We start from the raw sequence: 26163 nt of genomic DNA, 5'->3' as shown, positions 1-26163 counted from the left end.
ATCAGCTGAAATGTTGGGCGATTTGGAGATGTATCATTAAAGGAAAAGGGTGGTGACCTGACTAGTTTTACCTTTCGTGGGCAACAAAGATGTTTCGCCACAATGCAACGTAAAGTGTTTAAATGTTGACAATGGCCTTAAAGTAATCAAAGCCATACGTGGCTATAAGAAACAAGAATAAACTTCATACTCAATATAGATCTTGGTCCAGTAGATCCTAAAATTAACCCATTTTATCAAAAGGAAATCATAAGACTACCAGTCCATTCTTAAGCAATAATATAATAAGAACTGAAAGAAAAGAAAACGAATAATAAGGATAGGATGATGGAGCGTGCGAAATGGAAGCGTGCCTTGTGCGTGGCGGCGTATGGCAACTGCGCGCGCCCGCCCCGAGGTACCTGATGCCCAGTCGACAAGCAACCAGCATCCACTTGCCAGTACATCTCAAGTGTGTAGAGGGAGAGCACGTCGCCCTGTACCTCCGCGGACACCTGTTATTCTTACTCCTAGCAACCCATGGATTATTTTACTTGAGTAACTGTTTTGAGCCAAGATGGTGTCCTGAAGAGATCCGGTGTAGTGTTGTGGTGTTCTTTGCGGCGGTTAGTGTTTGTTGGATGAGCAACTGGACATCATGGTGACCGATGCTGTCAAGCAAGTGATTTCACCTTGAGTGTTAACCTTTGCCTCTGCACTTGTCATACCAGAGAAAGAAAATCCAAAGTGTACATCCCCCTCGACAGTACAGCAAACATGAGTGTTCAATGTACGACTTGTTCGTAACGTTAAACAAGTCTTCCCTTTTTTAACCATTTGGTGGTGTACCCAAGGCGAAACGTGCCAGCTAGCGATGAAGTGGCTCGCGCACTCCCCACACCCCAAAACCATGGAGGAACATCACGATCAGTATACTGTAACCATATTCAGAGACCAGCGTCTACGACCCCTGTCTTTGCTATGTACTGGACGTCAGAAAATTCGTCGAAAGAGACTGGGATCTCTGCCTGGCGTAGTGAGATGGCAAGACCTCTGGGGTCATGTAGTGATCATGTGTTGTGTTCTCGTGATGTGTGTAAATGTAGTCGGCGCAGATTCCAATGGTTGTGACTTTACAGGAAGGTAAGTTCATTAAACGAATGACAAAAATTAGCTGTTTAAGATGTAGTAACGGTAGTTTTAGAAGGAATAATAATAGTACTAGTAGTAGTAGCTGATCCCAACATTGGCAATAAGAGTTTAAGAACTAACACGTTAATAAGGCTTTCCATCCAGGGTTTTCTGAAGTTTAAGTAGATGTTTTCGTTAATATTAAACTCGGAAAATAGAAATAAGAATGTAAACATCAGGTCTAATACTTGCCTAACATCACTGACCATTGCCGTATTGTGAACAGGTGGTTTCAGGCAGGTGAACAGGTGTCAAAAACAAATCGGAAACATTTCGGAACAAAACCTTCACTAAACTTAAACAACAGCTTACCAGGACAAAATATCTAAATGCACTGAAAATGATCCAATTTGTTATGAATTTGTATGTTTTTAAATTCGCTTTCTGCGATTAAATTCAGTTGAAAATGGAGGTTCATTTGATACTGTAAAGTTCTAGTATCCTATGAATGTGTTTCGTTTTATCAAATGGCGCTAATATATGTAAATTGTGATATTGGGGCATATTTTAGCGCCGCCAAAATTTCGCCCGCCTATGAAAGAGGGGTGAAATTATCACCACCAAAATTTCACCCGCCCAGGGAGGGGTGAAATTTTTATCACCACCAAAATTAATTATATTTAGTGACACATTTCAATGCTCATAGTAATAGTAAGGCATAATTTAGCGCCGCCAAAATTTTGCCTACCCATAAGGGGGGAGGTGAAATTATTATCACCGCCAGAATTATACCAATCCACGGAGGGGCGAGAATGTATCACCATCGAATAGACAAAATTTAATAACACATTGAAATTTTAATGATAAGATTGGGATATTAAAATTTAGCACCGGCAATATTTCACCCACCGTACCAAAATTTCACCCACCCTTGAAGTAGTGGTGAAAACTTTATCACCACTAAGATTTCACCCACACACGGAGAGGTGAAATCGATTTCGTGGGGTTAGTCATTTGTTCCCTCGATTTTTTTTTTTTTTTTTATTTGTGTTGTTGATAATGAGTATATATCAGTTAAGATTACTTGTCTATGTAGGATATCTCAAAGTTGAAGTATTGCACACGTTGATATTTGTCTTTGTATTCGTCGTTCCCACGCCTTTGAAATGATAATGGAATGGATAAAGGTTACATTGTTATCGTAGACAGATAATTCTCCTCATAAGTTATAAACATTGGCAAAACTTAGAAATAATCCACGATCACGCGGACATGTTCAGAGCTAGAATCACAGGATATTAGGTCTCTTCTACAAATACTCTACGTAAAGAAGGCGGTACATTAGACTAGCATGCTACTTGCTTTTGCTACTGGGTTTGAATAGCAACGACTTTGGTTATGATCTTTTTGTTTTTCAAATTTCCAAAATGTCAAATTAATCTTGCTTCATGCAATTAGAAGCTGAATGACGAATTAAGAGAGGTTAAATCTAGAATACGAATGTTAGATACATTGTTTAGATGTTCATATGGAACCAAAAGCAAGTAGCATGCTAGCGAAAAATGTTTAGTATGCTGCCACATTTAGTCTACGTAAGAAAGATAAATTGCTTCTGGTATTCGGAAAATTGCCGGATTTCGGATGGTTTGTTTCGAATATTAGAGATGTTTTGAAATGTGGAGATTCTCAAGAAATATTCTTATATGTCAATGATGAAAAGAATGTTAGGTATTATTCCAATATCACGCAAACATATTTTTCACTTTCGTTTTTGCAGTTCAAAGATTTTTTTTTCCAATGAAATGGTTACGTTAGGTTAGGTTAGGATATATAAGGTTAGGAGGATTGGTCAACTTAAAATTAAAGTTGAATATTCCTGCTTGCGTGATTTTGGTATTGTACCGAATGTATAAAACTTGTTTACATAATGTAGTTCCACTTGATCGTGTGTATCTACAAGTGCATGTATACACAGGCCTATTTTGATATATTTAATTATTTATTTATGTACTCATTTATATATTTATTATTTTATTTTTATTTAATTCTATTGGTTTTACACAATTGTTTGAACTTTATTCCTTAACATTTGTTTTATAATCGCAGGAAGGCATTTGATAAAGAAAACAAATTCGTATTATTATTATGTAATTATTCGCATTTCTTCTGAGGCTTTGTCTTGTAATCGAAGTGGGCATTTGATAAAGAAAACCACTTTATGTTATTGTTATAAAATTATTTGATTTTTAGTTGTGTTGATCTCCGTTTTTTATATAGACGAAGTCAAAAATAAAATTTAATTTCATTATACAATCGTCCTGATTTGAATACTTATGTAGATCTTTGTTTCATAATCAGAACGATTGTATACTGAAATTAATATGAACTTTTGTCTGCATTATCTTTATTAATATATTAATATGGAGCATTTGATAAAGAAATACTGAAATTGATATTAAATTTTGTCTGCTTTATCCTTAATATATTAATATGGAGCATTTGATAAAGAAATACTGAAATTAATATAAACTTTTGTCTGCTTTATCTTCATTAATATATTAATATGGAGCATTTGATAAAGAGGACACAACTCCACAATCAACACATCCCGACAAACATGTAGATAAGATCAGTTCAGTTTGTCCTTTTTTTTTATTTTTTCTCACGGTTCAACGCCATTTTATCAATAACTATTGTCGCTGAGTTACTCTGGTCCATAGAGGTGCCCTTTTAATTATTGCATAAAACAAAGTCCATACCCCATACAGAGGATTATACACACACACACACACACACACACACACACACACACACATATATATATATATATATACATATATATATAATATATATATATATATATATATATATATATATATATATATATATATATATATATATATATATATATATATATATATATGTATATATATATACACACACACACACACATGAAATAGGAATAAACATAAGAATCCATTGTTGTTGATCCAGAACAAATAACAAAGCAGTTTTCTACGTCATTGTTATTACCATATATCAAGTTTTGATCCACAACAAATAATAATTGTCAAAGTCTTTGTTATTACCATATATCAAGTGTTGATCCACAAGTAACAAAACAGTTGTCTACGTCATTGTTATTACCATATATCAAGTCTGTACACCAGAAAATATAAAAAGTAAAATGAAATAAGATTCTTAGGTGTATTAGTATAAAGTCAAATGATCTTGGTCCACGTTTTAATGGAGAAATGTGACTCACGTTGCATTTCTATTAAGAATTCTGTTGACGATCGTAGGACTAAGTAGAACGAAACTGTCGAACAATTCTGGAACGAAATTGACTTTGAGGTGAGTCAGTCACGAGGGGGATCGTGTATTCCCTAACAGCGTTTCTATCCAATGGGGACAATATGACAAGGAATAGGTGCTTCGTGACTGTGGTCCGTAGGGGTTTCACTGACGTAGAGGTTTGTTAAGGAGAGAGAGAGATTGACGGAGGAGGGTGAGTAGAAGTTAAGTGATCAACATACTTCTTTGTGCTTCGTAACTGTGGGCCGTAGAGGTGTCACTGACGTCCTTAAGTTAACTTGATATGTTATATGTGCAATGGGGTCACACTGAGCTGAATAGAATCGCTTGAGGGAGAGCAGAATTATGCCTCGTTTATACGCGGGTAGTTTAGTAACCGCTAGTGCTAGTTGCTAGTTAACTTGCTTAACGTCAAGTAAGTGTTCACACTAGGATAGTTTGGAGGCAAGTTGACGAACTTTCCGTTTACACTGGGCAAGTAGAGGAGGTTAGTTTACAAGTCGTTTGTTGCACTAGCGGCTACTAAACTAGCCCCGTCTGGACGAGAATTTGTGATTCGGTTTACTAATAGTATGGTCAACGAATGGAATAGACTTAGTAGCCATAATGTAGTTAGCGCTGACACTATCAGTTGTTTTAAGAAACGGTTAGACAACTTTATGGATGGGGATGACAGGTGGTCATGGACACAGAACTGCCTAGTGTAGGCCTTATGGCCTCTCGCAGTCTCCTCCAATCTTACGTACCGCAAATCTTCAAGTGTAGTGAGCGGGTTAATCTCGTCGGCGTTGATTCATTTTTCCGTGTTCTTCGTTTCTATTTTTATACTCTCTTCAGACACCAGATCGACTCGTTGATTTCAACGTCTTGAAGAGTCCGCCCGCCGTTGATCCGAAGTCGAGAGGACCCGAGTCAATGAAGTAAATACCCAGCGTTGTCAAGAAGCTTGAAACTCCTCACAATGTCCCGAAACTCGTCCTCAAGTCGCCCTCGAATGAATATTAAGCTCGTGGCACTTGAACAGGGCCAAGTGCCATCGTGTGCAGACCGCAGTGCCACTTAAGGAACCGAGTTGGACCTCGGGGGTGCCTTGAGGGCGGTTTGAGGCCGTGGCTGTCGTTCAGAGGCTCCGAAAGGGGCAACACGCGCGCTGGCTCCTCCTCCTTCTCCTCGTCGGGGTCGCCCGTCGTTTTCGTTTGGGTGTTTGGGTTGTCGCCTGAGTTTTCTCATTTGTTTTACTCTCTCTCTCTCCTCCTTTCTACCTTCCTCCGGTTCTGTCTCTATTTTTCTATCTTTTTCGCTCAACCTCGCTTTGTCAGCCTCTAAGTATCTCTCTCAACCTCTCTCTCTCTCTCTCTCTCTCTCTCTCTCTCTCCCTCTCTCTCTCAATCTCTCAATCTCTCTCTCTCTCTATCAGCTTCTCTCTCAGCCTCTCTCGCTTTCTCTCTCTCCCTCTCCGAGATTTACCATGTTCTTGAATCACATGCTGGACTCGTGATCGACGGATGAGAACTCAATGTATGTGTGCAGGGAGATCGAGAGGACGGAATAAGATCTATATATAAACCTAGAACTTTTTCCCCCTTATAAGGGAGGTAGCCAAGGCAAAGACACGTACGTACCCACTTCCACCCCTTCCTCCTCCTTCTTATCTTAGCTCCTCATGGATGCCGGGTCATCCCTGCATCTCGCCCATCGCCTTGGGTCAGAAGCAATGTAGCAAGACACAGTACATCCACAGCAAGGCCGCTTCATTTAATCGGAATATTTCTAGAAACAAGAAAAAATTACCAAAGTTTTTTCCGCTTTGACGAACACTGCTATGATTGCATAGACTTCATTGTTAGATATTTTATTGTCGCCAAAAAAAAATATATATATTTCGGTCCATTTAAGAACAATTCCCTGCCGAAGACATGGAGGAACCATTCTTCTGTATGTTAAGTTTATTTATACATACGGACGTGTGTGTGTGTGTGTGTATGTGTGTGTGTGTGTGTGTGTGTATGCGGTTGTGCATATTCATTCCCTACGTAATATCACAAGATTATACATGAAGAAAATATAGACTATTGTACATGTTGTAGTAATAGTTAACAATGACGTGCAATGTAGGAACATTACAGCAAGCGACAGTGCCCGCAACAAGGCGGAATACTAAATGAATCTATAATTTATTCATATATACAGTAAAACATGTACGCACATAGATTGTACAATTTACGTGTACATATACAGTAATTTGGTATTTCTTTGTAAATGTACCGCGTGTGTGTGTGTGTGTGTTTGTGTGTGTATGTGTGTGTGTGTGTGTGTGTGTGTGTGTGTGTGTGTGTAAGTAATCGAGAGCGAAAGAGAGTGGGAGGGAATACGGGTTATGTGTAGGCCAGTGTATGTATGTATGTATGTGTATGTAATAGGTAGATAAAGAAAGAGAGAGCACTGTGTGTGTGTGTGTGTGTGTGTGTGTGTGTGTGTGTGTGTGTGTGTGTGTGTGTGTGTGTGTGTTTGTGAAAGAGAGAGGAAGGTAGGACTGAGATGGATCATAATATCCCATCGTTACCTAATCCGGACTCAAAACCCCTTCCCTCTCGTAGCACCTCACACCATCACCGACATCACCCAAAAAACACAACATTCTCTGAAGACCAACTCCACTCCATCTTGATTGACCTAAACGATCTTGGGGGAGTAATTATTCATTTAATTCCAACTTGTAGCGCTGGGCGATGCGAGCCGGGGCGCGGTGCCGCAAGCCGGGAATCGGTGCCGCGACAAAGAGGCCCTTGTGGCACCCGGCTGGGGAGGGTGCCAGATGGGTCCGAGAAGGAGAAAGGATCAAGAATCTGCTTCCTCTCAATGTCGGATCAAGATGTTTTTGGTGCTGCGAACGTCGAGGAGGAGGAAGAGGAGGAAGAGGGATTCGGTGGTGTCAGACGGAGTGCCAGCGTGTGGTTAAGGATTAGTGCCATGGGGGTTGAAGTTTAATTAACCCTGTTCGACATGAGATCTGACCTCGACTAAGTGGAAGTTTCTTGCACAAGTCAGAAGGGAATTTGCATTTTCTCTTTTCTGGGAAAGGGGGGGGGTTTCTGTTGAAGAAAACTGTGTAGTTTTTTTTTTTTTTTTTTTAACCCCTTAGCTAGCAAAAGGGTTAATTGATGGTCGCTTAGATCCTTCTAGTTTGGAACTTTAGATAAACTAACTTAGCAAAAGACCTGAACGTAATAGGAAAGGGCTAGGTGGGTCATCCCAACTGAAGGGCTAGTCCAAGTAGCCTTAATTCTTTCAGCTTTGAGGCTCTGTATTCTGTTTAAGAAAACGGTATATTTCTAACCAGAATAAAATCTACAAATATACTCACAAACGTGTTGATTATATCTGAACAGGATATTCCTTAGGTTTGTTTTTATTTTTTCTTATTTTATTTTATTTGTTTTATTTTTTTGACTCTGATATTTTATTTAATTTCTTCTACGTCCTATTTATTTTATTTGACTTGGTAATATTTAATTTTGTTTCTTTTGTGTCATAGAGTTTCATTTTATTTAATCAGTTATGAATATTAATGCCACAGGCGTGTTAAGTGATTTTTATCATAATTGGAACACTTATGGGATTCTGTTGAGAAAAATGTTAATGACAACACATGTTTTCAATTAGAACCAGATGTTAGCAATCCTTCCCAACATAACATCGTCATTTTTTATTCTATTCTGGTTGACAACAGTTGATTTTATTCATCAATTTGGAGGAATTGATTATAAAAAGACGTTTTGACGTTTACCGCATGTGAACGAATGATTAGAAAATGAGTGATGATTTTAGTCACTCGTGGATAAGATTATGATAGAGATATATGTCATCTCTCAACGTTTCATATTGTTTCGTTGATTTCATTAGTTTCTGGACATCTTTGGTAACGGGTATTTGAGAATGACCCCATGATGCATTAGTGCAGTACAATTACATCTTGTTATTGTATTAATACAATTATTCTTAAACCACGCGTTGCAAGATACATATAGTATTTAGAAATATATTTTATTTATTTATTTATTTTATTTATTTGTTTATTCATTATTATTATTATTATTATCATTATTATTATTATTATTTTTTTTTTTTTTTTTTTTTTAAGTTTGTGTTGTCATGGTGGGTCACGTTTTTGTGTCCGCTTTACCATAGCATTCGTCTGCTGCCATAGCATCCCCCCAGAACGGACATTCCTTTGGCTTAGCCAACGCGAGATCTATGAGACTAACGTTTGGCTTAGTCTACCCCTTCCTCATCCCACCTCACCCTCTCCCTCTCACCCCACCCCCTCCCTATCTCACCCCAATCCTTTCCTCATATCACCCTATCACCCTATCTCACCCCAAGTCCCTCAAGTTCACCCCTATCCCCTCCTCATTTCACCCCACCCCCTCCCTATCTCACCCCACCCCCTCCTTATCTCACCCCAATCCTTTCCGCATATCCCCCTATCCCCCCATATCACCCCAACTCCCACAATTCACCCCTACCCTCTCCTCATCTCACCCTCATCCCTCCCATCATATCACCCCCTTTGTCACATCCCACACCCCCATCCTCACCCCACCCCACCCTTTCGTCACCCTTCTTCGCATCCTCTTCACCCCATCTCACCCCTTACTAACACCCCACTCCTTCCTCCATCCTACTCCACTCTCTCCCTCCTTGTTTGTACTACAAAGAGTGAAGTGGAGGGGGGAGGGGGAGGGGGGGAAGGGTTGGAAGTTAGGGTGCAAGGGTGCTAAGGTCAGGGTGCAGGTGGACTTTGAAACCCAACACCCTACATTCGTGGGGCACCGTTCCCCAGCTGAGTAAAACCGTTTGTTTGATTAAGAAAAATAAATATGAAATGAAATAGCTGTAGAATGTTTACAATTTTTCGTCTGAATTGTTTCTTGTTGTACATATCACTGTTTCTTGATATCCTTGAAGTAAGTGTGTGTGTGTGTGTGTGTGTGTGTGTGTGTGTGTGTGTGTGTGTGTGTGTGTGTGTGTGTGTGTGTGTACAATTCTTCACACATGACTTAAAATAATGTGTGTATGTATGTATCTGTGTGTGTGTGTGTGCGTGCGTGTGTGTGTGTGTGTGAGAGAGAGAGAGAGAGAGAGAATGTATCCTCATGTATACATTGCTCACATACGATTTAGTTCTTCGCTTATAACTCAGAAAATAGTGTGTGTGTGTGTGTGTGAGAGAGAGAGAGAGAGAGAGAGAGAGAGAGAGAGAGAGAGAATGTATCCTCATATATACATTGCTCACATGCGATATAGTTCTTCACTTATAACTCAGAAAATAGTGTGTGTGTGTGTGTGTGTGTGTGTGTGTGTGTGTGTGTGTGTGTGTGTGTGCGCGCGCATCTTCGTGTGTGTACTCACATACGATACAATTGCTCAGACATTATACAAAAAAACATATTTCCCATACGATGCCATATAACTTTCCATAGTGCCAGAATTCATTGGCATCCTGGACCAAACTTGGACTCGCCTTTGTGTTAAACCTGGCACTCTTATCCTGACTTACAATCGAATCTTCAAGTCACTTATGCTTCCTTGTCTTGCTGTACGACTGTGAGACATGGGCGTTGGATGGTGACTTGAAGAAGCGTCTCGATGTCTTTGGTATCAAGTGTCTTCAAGGAATCAAAGGATATCGATGGAATGACTTAGTATCAAACCAGAGACTGGACCGTAAGACTCAGTTTAGGCCAGTTACCTTCTGCATAATTCGTGAAGGTTAATTCATGCTCTATGGGTATCATGTGACACGTTTCCCTGATGATGGTGATCCTATTCAGCGATGTCTCCACAAGAGACAACCCTCGATGGAAGAGTAGACGAATGGGACGTCCGCAGAAGAACTCATTATTGGGGCAAGGGGGATCGAATTTGTTGAGAGTTGTTTGGAGTGGGAAGGTGAGGGTGTCTGCATGGGAGCTTACCCCTCGTAGAGACCGTGAGGACTGGCGCCGGCGTGTGCGTGAAGTGAGGCGTCCCCTGGCGTATGTCGCCCCGAAGGTCACGTGTTTGACCGCCACCCAGTCGGCTTACACCTGCTCGCCGTGCACCTCAGGTCACGCCAGGTCACGCTGAACTGAGGTCAAGTTGCCTCGAGGCAAGGCATGGGTCGTGAGTGGGGAGCCAACTTCAAAGAGTACTTAAGAAATATTAACGGTTTTTTATTTTGGCGTTTGAAGGATTTTTACGTCTCGAGAGGCAAATACGTTGTCTTCAGTGATAGCCACAGTCCCGTTCGTTGCTGATGTAGATTAGATACAAAACGAAATTATTTGTCCTTAAATTTGTTAAATTCGCTAACTTTAGGAACTGATAGAGATGAAGGTATGTGCGCATATGTCTGCTGTGTTCACTGTTGTAGGCGATGCATTAGTGTGCACACAAACCATGTTAACTCCTAAACCACAAAACCGATCTAGATTGACTATAATAGATCAAACGGGTTATCTCATCCATCTCAGACACCGGGAATGGATGAGCCTAATGGATGCCCAAGTACGAATCCTGTAATCATAGTGAAATGGATTTGTATAATTAAAGAATGTCCATTTATGACATTGGTTCGTTATAGGTTGTGCGACAGTAAAAACACGAAACACATAAAAACAGACCTCCTAGAGTTAATTGTGTTTATACAATATTTTAGATAAACCTAACCCTCGCGGAGGCTCGAACCCGGGACCTCGTGATTGCGAGTCTAGTCTGCTACCATCTGGCCAGTAGAAACGGCGTGGCAAGATGGTAGCAGACTAGAGACGGGAAGTTCCATGTTCGAGTCTCCATGGCGGGTGGGTTTTGATTATATGGAATACACCGCTGCTTCTAGTGATCTATTCCATAACTACAATATAAATATATATATATATATATATAAATAAATATATATATATATGTATATATATATGTTGAGACGTTGTGACAGGACGTAAGTGGGAGTAAGAAACACAGGAGTTTTAATCTGAGTTTATTCACACCAAGACTCCTGTGTTTCCAAGCCCCACAGACGTATATATATATATATATATATATTGACGACTGAAGAGAAAGATGGGGTGGGGGTATTTCTAGTGGCATTTCCTAATGTGTTTAGGATTCTGCGGTTCACCCAGTGCCAGTGCGGTCTCCCCTCTTGTGGCACTTGTCACACACCCCAAGTGCCAACCCTACTTGACCCTTTGTGACCTCGAGAAGCGTGCCAGGTCAGCGAATGACCTCGGTTCACAGTTACCATTGCAAATAGGACCTAACTTAAAGATTATGTTTTCCGACAAAATTGGGTGAAAATGTTTGTTTACTAAACACAGTGGTACGTTTCAGTCACGGTGTTAGAAGTGAGTCCAATCGTTTTGAGTTCGTTTTAACGAGAACTAACTTTCGCCCCACAAAGTTAAAAATCTGCTAACTTTTTTCTTGTGAGTTTAAGTTGGCTATGTAACCTATTCCACCCAAAAATATAACTTTAATCGTCCGATTTTTTAATCGTGATTTTTTTTAAGTTGATACGCGGCAGATTTTAGGTTAACGTTTTATTTTGTAGTTTAGAGAATGACTCTCTATTTCATTCCCAAAGCAATCATTTCTCCAAGAGGAAGAGAGAGAGGGGGATGGAGAAAGAGATAGATATAGAGAGAGTTAGTTGGGGCATACTAGTGTATATATGTGTGTGTGTGAAAGAGAGATAGAGAATTAGTTGGGCCAAACTAGTGTGTGTGTGTGTGTGTGTGTGTGTGTGTGTGTGTGTGTGTGTGTGAAAGAGAGAAAGAAAAAGAGAGCTAGTTGGACCATACTAGTGTGTGTGTGTCTGTGTGTGTGTGTGTGTGTGTGTGTGTGTGTGTGTGTGTGTGTGTGTGTGTGTGTGTGTGTGAGAGAGAGAGAGAGAGAGAGAGAGAGGTGAGAGAGAGCTAGTTGGGCCATACTAGTGTGTGTGTGTGTGTGAGAGAGAGAGAGAGAGAGAGAGAGAGAGAGAGAGAGCTAGTTGGGTCAAGCTATGTAGGATCGTATCAGAGATCGGCCCAACCCCTCACCCACCCATCACCCAAATAAAATCTTCTAACGAAAGCAAAATGGAAAAATTAGTCAAATTGGGTTGTCTAGTTAAAACTTAAATTAAGGAGTTTTGGGACCGTCTCGGGGAGCTAAGTAGGGCAAACTCATTAGTTTTGACCCTGAATTAGGGCAAGTTGTCAATGGGGAGCGACGGTTACAAGGGATTAAGTGGTTTCGTTTTAATCCTAATTTGTTTTTTTCGTTGTTAACGTCGTCACGTGGGGGAATCGTTTTACTGTCGCTGTGTCCCAAAATTTTGCGAAGAAAAAAAAAATCAAAATTTCGAGAAGACTTTAAGAAATTTTCGTAAAGACGTTTTGAAAAATTTCGAGATGTTTGGAAATTTTGGTAAGATTTTTTGGGGTAATTCGATATTAGTTTTAATAGAGATTTGGAGAAGTTTTAAATTTTTGAGAAGACATTTGCATCCATGTGGTCCTTTAGCATGAGAGAGAGAGAGAGAGAGAGAGAGAGAGAGAGAGAGAGAGAGAGAGAGAGAGAGAGAGAGAGAGAGAGAGAGAAGGAGAGAAAGATGACATCACCCATAACATTTGACATGAATATTTGATTTTTTTTTCTTTTTTCCATTTTTTGTGTATTCCAATTGGACATTGAAAATAATAATGACCATCACCATCTATACGAGTTTCGGCTTATCCGTAAACAAATCCATCTTTTGCCGAGAACCAGCTGTCTCCATCTTTGTGAACCAGCTTATCCATCATCCTCAGCGGTCTTCCTAACCCACTCCTTCATCCAGCACATTCCTCCCGCCTTTCCCGACACCCCTAAACTCCCCTTTCCCCGTCCCTAACCCCCTCTCTCTCTCTCTCTCTCTCTCTCTCTCTCTCTCTCTCTTTTTTTTTTTTTTTTAAGGGGTTTGTAGTTTTACAGAGTAATAGTGGACCAGTGGTTTAGCTCTGCGCTCACGCGTTTAGACGCGTTTAGGAAAATATCCCCCTCAATAACCCCCCCTCTCAGTCCCCCACCCCCCCCATCCCTTAACAGAGCTATAGTGAACCAATGGTTATAGTACTGTGCTTAGACGGACCTGTACATTTGATGTTTTCAATATATTGTGTCATTCTTGATTACCATCCCTACACCGTCAATAATATTGCACAGTATGGAATATTGCGCAATATTATTGACAGTGTAGGGCCTGCTTTGTGTGTTTAGGGGAATATGATTCTGTGAAGTTGACTTTAATTGTATTCTAGTATTCTGCAGATGTAGGGAACGCTAAAACTATTGCGTTAAGAGAAAGTTAGATAAATTTATCGATAGAGGGTAAGGGACATGGAACTGCCTAGTGTGGGCCTTAGGGTCACCTGCAGTCTTCATACAGAAGGATGGGGGCGGGGGGAAAGGGAAAGAATATTTCCCTCCCTCCCTCTCTCTTTCCTTCCCTTCCCTCCTTCCCTCCTTCCTTCCTTCCTTCCTTCCTTCCTTCCTTCCTTCCTTCCTTCTTTCCTTCCTTCCTTCCCTCCTTCCTACCCTCCCCTCCTTCCTTCCCTCCCTCCCTCCCTCCCTCCCTCCCTCCCTCCCTCCCCTCCTTCCTCCCCTCCTTCCTTCCCTCCTTCCTCCCCTCCCTTCCTTCCCTCCTTCCTTCCCTCCTTCCTTCCCTCCTTCCTTCCGTCCTCTCCTTCCCTCCTTCCCTCCTTCCCTCCCTCCCTTTTACGAGTACCCCTCCTCTTCTTCCCCAGCCTATTTATCCCCCACCTTAACCCATCCCGTCTCCCCATCCCCTTTCCTCCCCATCCCCTCCCCATCCCCTTCCCTCTTCCCCCCAGTCTCGTATCCCCTTTTCCCAGCCCTTCTCTCCTCCCCCTCCCCCATCTTCCCCCTTCTCCCCTTCCCCCCATCTTCCCCCCTCTTCCCCCCACGCGGCATAAACAGTCAAAACCCAGACCAGATTCGCGTGGCCTTCGTCGCTTTGCAGGACAAGTGGCCCCGGGCCATCTTATAACCTAGGTAGGGTGCAGACCTCTCTCTCTCTCTCTCTCTCTCTCTCTCTCTCTCTCTCTCTCTCTCTCTCTCTCTCTCTCTCTCTCTCTCTCTCTCTCTCTCTCTCTCCCCCCCCCCGGGAAGAGAGCTCAGAGCTCATATATGACCGATCTATGGGTAATGCTGTGACCTTACACGCACACACACACACACACACACCCAACTCCCCGGCCACGGGAGTTGGCGTAACGACCCACAGCGCAGCGATACTGAAATTATTTCAACCCTGGGCGGGATTCGAACTCGCTACCACTGCGTCGTCGTGTGTGTGTGTGTGTGTGTGTGTGTGTGTGTGTGTGTGTGTGTGTGTGTGTGTGTGTGTGTGTGTGTGTGTGTGTGTGTATGTACGTGTGCATACTAAAGGTGAGCATACTTTGTTTAATTTAATTAACTCCATTGTTATTTTTATCCTAACCTTCATTGTCGTCAATGTTGTGACGTCAGAAACCACAAGTCAATCCATCAATCCGTCAGTCATTCAAATCTTTCTCGTCAATCTCTTCGTTTGAGCAAATCTCCCTTTTGAAGCCAACAACATCCCAGGCAATGAACTCACCTAATTTAACTTAAACGGTTTAAGAATTAAAGACACCAAACCAAGTTTAGCGTCTCCAAATACGTTCACCGCGACTGAAGGCTTGTGTTCCCTTCACACTGGCGCGGTCAGACCCGCGGCGGTTTCTCATCAGGCCTTTTCCACACCTCAAAGAAGAAGCGGTTTGTAATGAGCTTTTGCTTGCTATTGTACCCGGTGTCGGCTACTGTTCGTTGATTAGTTGGCGGCGGAGTTCGATCTTTGCGGGGACGAACTAGGGAGAACCAAAACATGAGACAATGGCCTCTGGAGGGTCCGTCCGATTGGCGACGGGTTCTCTTAGAAGAGGAGGAAGAGGAGAAATAAGAAGAAGAGGAGGAAGAGAAAGAAGAAGAGGAGGAGGAGGAAGAAAAAGAGGTAACGGAGGGAGAGGAGAAGAAAGAGGAAAAGGAGGAGAAAGAAGAGGAAGGAAGAAGAGGAGGAAGAGGAGAAATAAGAAGAAGAGGTAAATGAGGGAGAGGAGAAGAAAGAGGAAAGGAGGAGAAAGAAGAGGAAAAGGAGGGAGAGAAGAACAAAGTGGAGGAGGAGAAGGAAAAGGAGGAGAAGATGAAGAGGAAAAGAAGAAAGAAAAGGAAGGAAAAGAGGAGAAGGAGGAGAGAAAGATTAGGCGGAAGGGGAGTAGAAGGAAGAAGAGGAGGGGAAGAAGGCAGAATGAAGGGGAGAAGGAAGAAGAGGAAAAGGAGTAGGAGAAGAAGAGGTGGAGTAAGAAGAAATGGAGGGGTAGAAGGAAGAAGAAAAGGAGGAGGAAAAGAAAGAACAGAAGGAAGAAGACAAGGAGGAGGAAAAGAAAGAAGAGAAGGAAGAAGAAGAGGAGGAGAAGAAGAAGAAGAATGAAGAATTACCTCCTGCAAACACAGACGAAGACAGCAAAGAACTCTGAAGACATCCAGGCTTTGTGGGATTTTGCATTGAATGGGGGATTTGGCCCACCCAGGCGTGGCAGCCGGGTGGGAGGGGAGGGGGAGCAAACCCTCCCCTCTCCCCCCTCCCCCCCTCCTCTCCCACAACCCCGTTGACAATATGGTAGCGCCCTAAGCTCCTGCTCGGATTCGGGGGAGCTTTAGATATTGTAGGTTCTGATGGTGGTTTGGGGGAGGGGAGGGGGGATATTAACAGGTAGATTGGTGAAGGTGGGGGGAGGAGAAGGGGAGGATATGAGGTTTGTAAAGTACCACGATTTTTTTTTTTTTTTCTTTTTTTTTTTTTTTTTTTGCGAGGATCGATAGAGTGGTTGTTCACCAGGAAAAGCGGTGAGCGATTGTCGGATTTTTTTATGTTGATGGTTTACTAAGTTAAGGCGGTAGAGAGGCTTACACATACACGTTATAACCCTTATTTAGGCTTATGTATACAAGTAGGAGTTACACGTGTTCAGACACGTACACACACACGCACGCACATACACACACACACACACACACACACACACACACACACACACACACACACACACACACACACACACACACACACAAGGCGATATAGATCAAGTTGTTGGAACATATATGAATTTGAAGCTACATAGGAGAGAGTAAAGAACAGAACTTCATAAGCGTTGTTCCTTTACTGTTTACTAGGCTACATTAGGTAAATACAATAAGAGAAACACGCACGTATACACACAAAGAAAGAGAGAGAGAGAGAAAGAGAAGGAAGGTATATTTAGGTAGACAAACATAGCGATAGAGACAGAGAAATGAAAGATAGAGAGAGAGAGAGAGAGAAAGAGAGAGAGAAGGAAGACAGATTTAGGCAGGCAAATATAGCGATAGAGACAAAGAAAAGAGAGAGAGATAGAGAGAGAGAGAGGGAAGACATATTTAGGCAGGCAAACATAGCGATAGAGACAGAGAAATGAGAGAGAGATAGAGAGAGAGAGAGAGAAAAGAGAGAGAGAAAGAAGACATATTTAGTCAGGCAAACATAGGGATAGAGACAGAGAAATGAGAGAGAGAGAAAGAGAAGCGACCACCCGCATCCAGTGCGCCTTGGGGAGGAGGGCGCTCGATCCACCCGCCTTGGGTAAACACTCCATCCAACACGACCAAATCTCTCTTTCTCTCTTTCCTCCTCTTTCTCGCTCTCTTTCTCCCTCCTCTCCCCCCCCAACCTTCTCTTTCATATCCTCTGTTCCTTTCCCTCTGTTTTTATCAATTTCGTCTCTCCTCTCTCTCTCTCTCTCTCTCTCTCTCTCTCTCTCTCTCTCTCTCTCTCTCTCTCTCTCTCTCTCTCTCCCCCTACAAAATTTTAGGGTCTTGAAAGATACCTTTACGGTTCAGAGTTACTTGGAATCGTTATTTATTTATTTCTGATCTCTTCTTCTTGAATTCACTTTTATCCCTTTCATAGTTCCACTTCCTCGATGGGACAGAAGCGCTGGTTATTCCTTACGAAATACTGAATTCCCTCTCTCCATCCCTCCTCCCTTCCTCCCTCACTCCCTCTCTCACTCCCTCACTCCCTCCCTCACTGACGAGAATTAAGATTTCCTTTTCCAATTTAGATTCAATATATTCGTTTTGCGTCGTATTCTACGATGGAAAAGGCGTAATGTTTTTGATAAACATTTAGATATATCTCTATAGACTTGAAATGGCCAGAAATGGTTGCCATGACAACAGCTTTCACAATGAATATATATGTCTTTAGCCTTTATTTCGTAAGGGTTGCTGGGACTTTGTGTATACACGGATAAACACACACGCACACACACACACACACACACACACACACACACACACACACACACACACACACACACACACACACACACACACACACACACACACACACACACACACACACACACACACACACACACACACACACACACACACACACACACACACACACACACGGACGTACATAGATGTACTTGTGATGTATTGGTACTTTGGTAGTACATTCACGTACACACATACACACACACACACACACACACACACACACACACACACACACACACACGACTCGATGGTGCAGTGGTTAGAGTTCCGGGCTGCCACTACGGCGGTCCGGGTTCGAATCCCACCCAGGGCTGAAATAATTTCAGTATCGCTGCGCTGCGAGTCGTTACTCCAACTGATGTAGGCGGGGAGTTGATTGTGTGTGTGTACATGTAAGGTCATAGCATTACCCATAGATCGGTCATATATGAGTTCTGAGCTCTCTTCCGGGAGGGAAATAACTGTCGATCACGAGTCCTACACGTGAATCACACACACACCATTCTGTTGTCATCGTGACCGTGGACATTCTTTACCCAGATTAGATTAGTCCTAAAATTAGCACAAATTGTATCTCAGGATCACCGTTAACTTAATAAACCGTTTATTGTTATCATTCAGTTGTTATTAGTACACACATACATACACACGCACGCACACACATGCTTGCGCGCTCACACAAAGACGCACAGGATTGAGAGCGTGTAGCATTGGCTGTGGGTGGTTGGAGCGGATGCAGGGCCAGCATATCGACTGACTGCAGACAAAAGGGACAAGCGAAGGCAGACCCGAGAGAGACAATGAGAGAAATAGTGAAAAGGCATTGATTCCTCGTTCTCCATTTCCGGACTTCGATTGTCTTGGAGCATTCCTTGTGCCCGCATCACGTTGACCCCTTGGAGTTGGGGTCTCTTAGTAGGATCCCCTTTAGTGGGTCCTTTAGTGGGGAAGAGCTGGACAAGGGGTTCGTGGTTAGTTAGTGGTACGTGCCCGGCTGGTGGTCTAGGGGGAGAAAATGCGCTTGGTTGGGGTTGGGTGCATGTGCGATAACTAGACCCGAAATGATGTCCCTTCCAAGGTTGGTATAAAACAACTATCAAAATATCACCCTACATTATTACTCCGTAATAGTAATACTTAGGCCTATACCCGTTGCTATGGTAACATAACCCTTTTTGACGATTTATATAAGTTTCTGTAGACATTAAAATCGCCTGGCCTTCCAAGGTTGGTATAAAACAACTCCTATCTGAATATCACCCTACATTATTACTCCGTAATACTAATACTTAAGCCTATGGCCGTTGCTATGGTAACATAACCCTTTTTGACGATATATATAAGTTTCTGTAGACATTAAAATCGCCTGGCCTTCCAAGGTTGGTATAAAACAACTCCTATCAGAATAACACCCTACATTATTACTCCGTAATAGTAATACTTAAGCCTATACCCGTTGCTATGGTAACATAACCCTTTTTAACGATTAATATAAGTTTCTGAAGACATTAAAATCGCCTGGCGGCAGTTAGATTGGGCGTGAGAGTTGGATATAGACGTCAAAGGATTAAAAAGGATTGGAATGTTGGTGGTATTCGCAATGGCTTCATGATGGTAGACCTTGGTAGGATGTGAGTTGGCTTTAATGGATTATGTACTGTCGTAGTACTTTACTAAGATTAATGATGCTGAAGGAAGTGGCTCTCATATATATAAATTTGTGTAATGTTTTTCGTTATAAATTCGTGTAACGTCTTTCGTTATAACAACACCATGGATCTCGGAAGCCATGTGTTTGACCTCCTTTCAAGATACAAACAAATCATTCGGAAAATTGAGAAAATCACTAAGAAGATAGTGGATATAGAATTAGCTCTGGTCTTCAATCGAACACACACACACACACACACACACACACACACACACACACACACACACACACACACACACACACACACACACACACACACACACACACACACATATATATATATATATATATATATATATATATATATATATATATATATATATGCTGGTACATTGTGACAAGGTGATGAAGGTGGAAAATGAAGCATAGAGCGAAACCGGTCAGGAATAAACTCAGTAACTCGGAACTAGACCCGTGACTTCTTTTTCCACCTTCATCATATATATATATATATATATATATATATATATATATATATATATATATATATACACATACAACATACATATATAATGTGTGTGTGTGATTTGTCACCATGGTGTTAGATCACACGTTGGACTTGTTATCGACATCAATTATTGTGATGCTTCTCAACCCTGGACAGGGACTGAACTCAGACCGCTGAATTACCCCGACACTACCAAATCAACATGTGTAAGTGTACATATGTATGAGCAACCCTTTTGGTCTGGGGACCATTTACCCATATGTAGAAATGGCGTCGGTAATGGGCTGTGTATGGCAGCACCCAAAATATTGGAGGGAGAAGAAAGGATTTTTTTTTTTTTTTTTTTTTTTTTTTTTTTTTTTTACCCTCTCCAAAAGGACCATTTGGTATTCTGGCGCCACCGAAAACCTTTTTACGATGCAAAAGGGTTGGATCTGTTATCCATATACATAATAAATCTGACGGAAATTGGGTCGATTGGAGGGGTAGCCATTGTTATGGGATAAATAATGGTGACAGCATTAGCAAGTTCAGGTTGCGTCTCGCGGACCCAAATGTAGGATTCGAACCCCTTTCGTAGTGAATCCTGGTTGCGTCTCGTGGACCCAAATGTAGGATTCGAACCCTCTCGTGGACCCAAATGTAGGATTCGAACCCCTTCGTAGTGAATACTGTTTGCCCCTCGTGGACCCAAATGTAGGATTCGAACCCTCTCGTGTACCCAAATGTAGGATTCGAACCCCTTTGTAGTGAATACTGTTTGCCCCTCGCGGACCCAAATGTAGGATTCGAACCCCCGTTCTTAACAAATCACCTCCCGATTGAGGAGGATTGGATTACAATGATCAAACATGGTAGCTTGAGACCTACTGGCCTATGACGAGGCCGGGAGAAGAGTAAGGGAATGGAATTGGATGTATTTGAATAGAATGTAATGGGGTATGGCCTTGTTGTATTTGCGAAATATGTGGTTCTGATGAATTAGGTTTGGGTTTCTAGAGAGAGAGACTGAGAGAGAGAGAGAGAGAGAGAGAAGCAGAGAGAGGGAAAGAGAGAGGAGAGATAAAGACAGACAGAGAGATTGAGAGAGACAGAGAGAGAAGGTGTCTAGAGAGAGGGAGACAAGCAAAGAGAGAGAGAGAGAGAAAGAGAGATTGCGAGAGACAGAGAGGAGAGATACAGACAGACAGAGAGAGAGAGAGAGATAAAGATAAAGACAGGCAGAGAGAAAGAGAGATTGAGAGAGACAGAGAGGAGAGATACAGACAGAGAAAGAGCAAAGGAGAGATTGAGAGGGAAGGAGGTAGACAAGCAAAGGGAGATAGAGACAGATAGAGAGAGACAGAAACAGGGAGAGAGAGATAGAGAGAGAGAAAGCAGTTATGGCGAAAACAGTTGTAGAAGAAACGGGACAATTATTGATCAAAATGGTGATGATGATGATGATGATGAGGGTATGGTTATGATGATGCTGGTGATGATGGAATGTATGTCCCACCTTCGTAATGATTGGTCCACACACACGTGAATAAAATCACTTCACGACAACCAAAATAAAATTAATAGGACATTGATGGTGACAGTGGAAAGAGAATTGGTGCAATAGTGTCATTTCACCAACAACATTACTGATGGTGATAGTTATAGTAATTGGTGATAGTGATAGTGGTGGTAATTGTGGTTGTGTCAGCCATTAAGTAGTTAGAGATAAAGATAGTGACGGTGATAGGTAGACTAATTGGTGATAGTTATAGTGGTTGGTGATAGTGGTGATGGTGATAGTGATGATGATGGTGATTGTGGTTGTGTCAAACATTAAGAATAATGACTTTCCCCTCCCTTCTCGCTCTCTCCTCCCTTCTCCCCTCCTTCCCCCTTCCTTCCACCCTTCCCCCTCGCTTGGGGGGAGGGGGGGAGGGGGGGGAGATATATATGTACGGGATAGGGGCGCGTGTGTATCAAATTTTATGTCTACTGACACGCAAACGGGAGATAACAACTTGATAACAACTTCAAATTGATATAAATCCACTTATTGTTTTGTTATTGCGACAATTTTATTTATTTATTTTATTTATTTGTTGTATTGTTTTATTTATTTATTTTTGTTGTTGTAGGTAGTGTCATTGTTATGTCTTGATTTATGCATTTTATTTGTTTATTTGTATTTTTTTTATTTGTTTATCTTGTAGGAATTATCATTAGTACATCTTGATTTAAGCGTTTTATTCCTTTAAATATTTCTATTTATATCTTATTTGTTGTAGAACTGTCAGAATTTTTGTTTATTTTTATTCTATTCATTTATTATTTTTATGTTTTTATTATAAATCATTATCATATGTTTATTATTATCATAATTATTTATTTTATTTATTCATTTATTTTTATTATAAATTTTTTTCTTTTTTTTGCATCCGACCTAGTTATGGACCAAAAGGTCTCCTGTCGGCATGCTCCGCCTTTGTAATCCTTTGTAATGTACCACATAGGAAGTAAGATGAAGGGAGTGGGAGGGAGGGAGGAGTGGAGTGGAGTGGGGGAGTTTGATCCATCATCACTCACATGAACCACAAACTTCCATTATCTTCCACCCAAACCACATCTCGATCCCTTCAATCCAGTAACGATCTCGGACTATCCTACTCAACCCAAGAAACAGACAACGTTTTTCAATGAATTTCAGGACTTGAACTCTGACCTGAACGGGGTCGCGACCACTGAAGGCGACTTTCAATCAGGGGTCCGTCCCCTGAAAGGAAATTGATTTGTTTTCATCAATCAGAATAAAGTGTATGAAGGGCGTCACTGTGTTTAAGGGCTTAAACCATCAACTAACCACAAACACGCTTGGACTTGTTCGTGGTTATCTTCAGAACAGACTTCTCCCCCCCTCTCTCCCCCTCTCCCCCCCTTCCCCCCTTCCCCCTCTCCCCCCTTCCCCCCACCAACAAGTCCAGCTTTGGGGTTGGGAGGGAACTTCGAGATAACCTAATCTCCTTTGACTTAACTAACCATTAACCGCCTTGGAAACGTGTTTTTCTCTTTGTAACAGGTGTGTATGGTGACAGGTGTGTGTGTGTGTGTATGCGTGTGTGTGTGTGTGTGGTCGTGTGTATGCGTGTCTGTGTGTGTATATATGTGTGTGTGTGTGGTCGTGTGTATGGTGACAGGTGTGTGTAGGGTACATGAAAGTATTGTGTGTGTGTGTATGTGTGTGTGTGTGTGTGTGTGCATGTATGTATTGTTAACTTGGGTGTATATATATATATATATATATATATATATATATATATATATATATATATATATATATATATATATATATATATATATATATATTAGTTATATTTTGTATTACATCTATCTTTACTATTAGTTTATTATTATTTATGTACCTAACCATAGATTACTTTGGACCGAATGATTGGGGTGTGTGTGTGTGTGTGTGTGTGTGTGTGTGTGTGTGTGTGTGTGTGTGTGTGTGTAATGACGTAGGCCTCACGGTTCCACATGTCCTCGAAGTCTCGTCCTCCCCATAACGTTCCTCGCGGCCTCGATTCCCGTCGAGGTGGGAAGACTATGTGATTATTTTGGGGCCGAGGGGACCCTAATCACCGAGTTTATATAAATTGCACCAGTCCTAATTGGGAGGACGAAATGTACAAATGTACTATAATTACTTTATCACGGTCCCTCTGACGATGTAATGTGGGTTTTAGTGGCAAGGAAGGGTGGGGGAGAGTGGGTGGAGGAGGAGGTTGGGTAATGTGTTTTGATTGGGGGGGTTAGTGGTGTCTCAGTGGATAATATTAATTTGATAATTGGTAAGATGGCGAAGTATCACGATGTTTTGGTTATTTTCTTCCTCGCGTCTTCTGGAGACTCGTCTGTTTACCTTTTTCATTTGTTGTTTGTTTATGTTCTGTATGAGTTTTAATAGACTTTTGAAATGTAGATTTTTGTCCATTTCTTTGTTTATTTATGCAATTATTTATTCATTTGTTTATTTATTGATTCGTTTATTTGACGTAAGGAAAGAGAAATGATAGGAGATTTTGGTGTAATGCAAATCCAAGATGGCGGAGTACTTCATTCTCAAAATTTTCGACGCAAATAATTTTCTCTGAGGGAAACTGTAGAAACTTTGGAGAATATTTTTCGTGACAACTCGACACCAATCTCCCTAAATATTTGTTATTATTATTATCATTATTATTATTATTATTATTATTATTATTATTATTATTATTATTATTTTATATTTAATTTTTAAATTGTACTCTAGTAACGTCATAGGAAGCGCTCTGCTCTCGTATTCGCTTAGTCACGGGTTCGAATCCCGCAATATTTTTCCAACATCCCAGCTGTGACTGTATAGTACCTGGCCCAACAGTCCCCAAAGCGCATAATAGGGCAAAAGGTGACGGCTTCGGCTGCAGTTACTCAGCGCCTCCTGGCGTATACTCCTCACTATATTTTTTGTCGCATAGGATAGCTAGAAATATAAAATGGTGGATAAGATATAGTGTTGGTGTCTGTTTCATGGGGGGATGGGGGGATTGTGGGGATTAGGGGAGGGGGGAAAAGGGAAGGACAGGCCTTCAGGCTATGGGTCTACGGGCAGAGACGCTTAATGACGCAATTACAGGTTGAATCGATGACGAATAGGGGGAGAGAGAGATAGGGATGGAGGCTAAGGGGGGAGGGAGGGAGGGAGGGGAGGATTGGAGGCGAGGAGGACGTATGGGGGGAGGGGGGAGGGATCGAAGTTGGGACCCATTGAGGATGACGTCAGACACATGCTAACCAAGTGGTTTTCAACATGACAACTCTCTAGGGGTCTTATGGACTGCTGTTGCAAATTTGCTGTAAGACAAATCTCGGCTGTTCTTTTGTAGTCTAATAACGCTTTCTTGAATTCTAAAAAAAGTTAGAATAATGGTCATGATAAACTGTTGATGAAGAAAAAACCTTTTGTTTATTACAAAACTAGAAACCATAATTTTCTTATATTTGTTAGATTTTTGTGAGAAACTTTCATTACTAGACTACAAAACAACAGCGGAGACTAGCTTTACAGCGAATTTGTAACAGCAGTTCATAAACCCCATAGGTAGTTGTTATGGGTCGAAGAATGAACAAGATCTTTTGTTTATCCCTGGAGCACTCCACTTCTCTCTCCATCTTCCACCTTTCCTCTCCACCTTCTCCTTCCCTCTCCATCTTCCCTTTCCTTCTCCACCTTCCCCTTTCCCTCTCCACCTTCCCCTTCCCTCTCCACCTTCCCCTTCCCTCTCCACATTTCCTCATTCCCTCCCCACCTTCCCTTTCCACCTCCACCTTTCCCCTTACCTCTGTACCTTCCCCTTCCCTCTCCACTTTCCCCCTTCCCTCTCCACCTTACCCCTTCCCTCTCCACCTCCCCCTTACCTCGGTAGAGGCAGGGTTAAGGAGGAAAGTTAGGTAGATAGAATTTGGCGGAATAAACCACACAAGGATGGGGAGGGGAACTTTGAGAAAAATAATAAGAGGAAGAAGAAGAAGAGGAAGAAGAAGAAGAAGAAGAAGAAGAAGAAGAAGAAGAAGAAGAAGAAGAAGAACGTCAAATACCCCTCCCCCCCAAAAAAAAAAGTAGATGTAGTCTGTTGCCTGGAGAGCACAGGTAGCGTGGTGGAGGGAGTAGAAGAAGAGGCGAGTAGATGGCGGGGCCCACCCCAGGTAGATGGTAGACAACCTGGTAGTGCGCTTGACTCGCCACCGGCTGGATTCGGCTCCTTTGCCCTGGGGGCGGCCTGGCCGGCGGACAGCGCGCCCACCCACGCCCGTAAGGCGTGCCGCCGCTGCTCTCTCCCTCTCTCTCCCTCTCCCTCCCTCTCTCTCTTTTTCTTTCTCTTTTTCTATTTCTTTTTCTTTTTCTCTTTTCCTCTCTTTTTATATTTATTTTTGTTTTTCTCTTCTATTTCTCTCTCTCTCTCTCTCTCTCTTTCTCTCTCTCTCTCTCTCTCTCTCTCTCTCTCTCTCTCTCTCTCTCTCTCTCTCTCTGATAACCTGTGGCTTCCCTGGGTATCCATTCCCTCCCCTGATTTGAATGAGATCGTTTGGTGGCTGGCAGAATTATCACACACACACATGCACACACGCACACACA

General features: G+C 41.9%; 1 protein-coding gene across 1 annotated transcript in view; it reads left to right on the top strand.

The window, feature by feature from the left end:
• Positions 1–424: 424 nt before the first annotated feature.
• The window catches only part of LOC143041421 (meteorin-like protein), a 122222-nt gene continuing 96483 nt past the window's right edge, over positions 425–26163 (top strand). The window contains exon 1 of the mRNA XM_076213266.1: positions 425–1122. Coding sequence (XP_076069381.1) covers positions 854–1122 — 269 coding nt within the window. The 5' untranslated portion in view covers positions 425–853. The remainder of the gene's footprint in view (positions 1123–26163) is intronic.

Source organism: Oratosquilla oratoria, chromosome 31 (genome assembly GCF_046742065.1).
Source record: "Oratosquilla oratoria isolate Oo_2021 chromosome 31, ASM4674206v1, whole genome shotgun sequence".
Taxonomy (NCBI): Eukaryota; Metazoa; Arthropoda; class Malacostraca; order Stomatopoda; family Squillidae; genus Oratosquilla; species Oratosquilla oratoria.
This window is presented reverse-complemented; position numbering and strand designations above follow the sequence as displayed.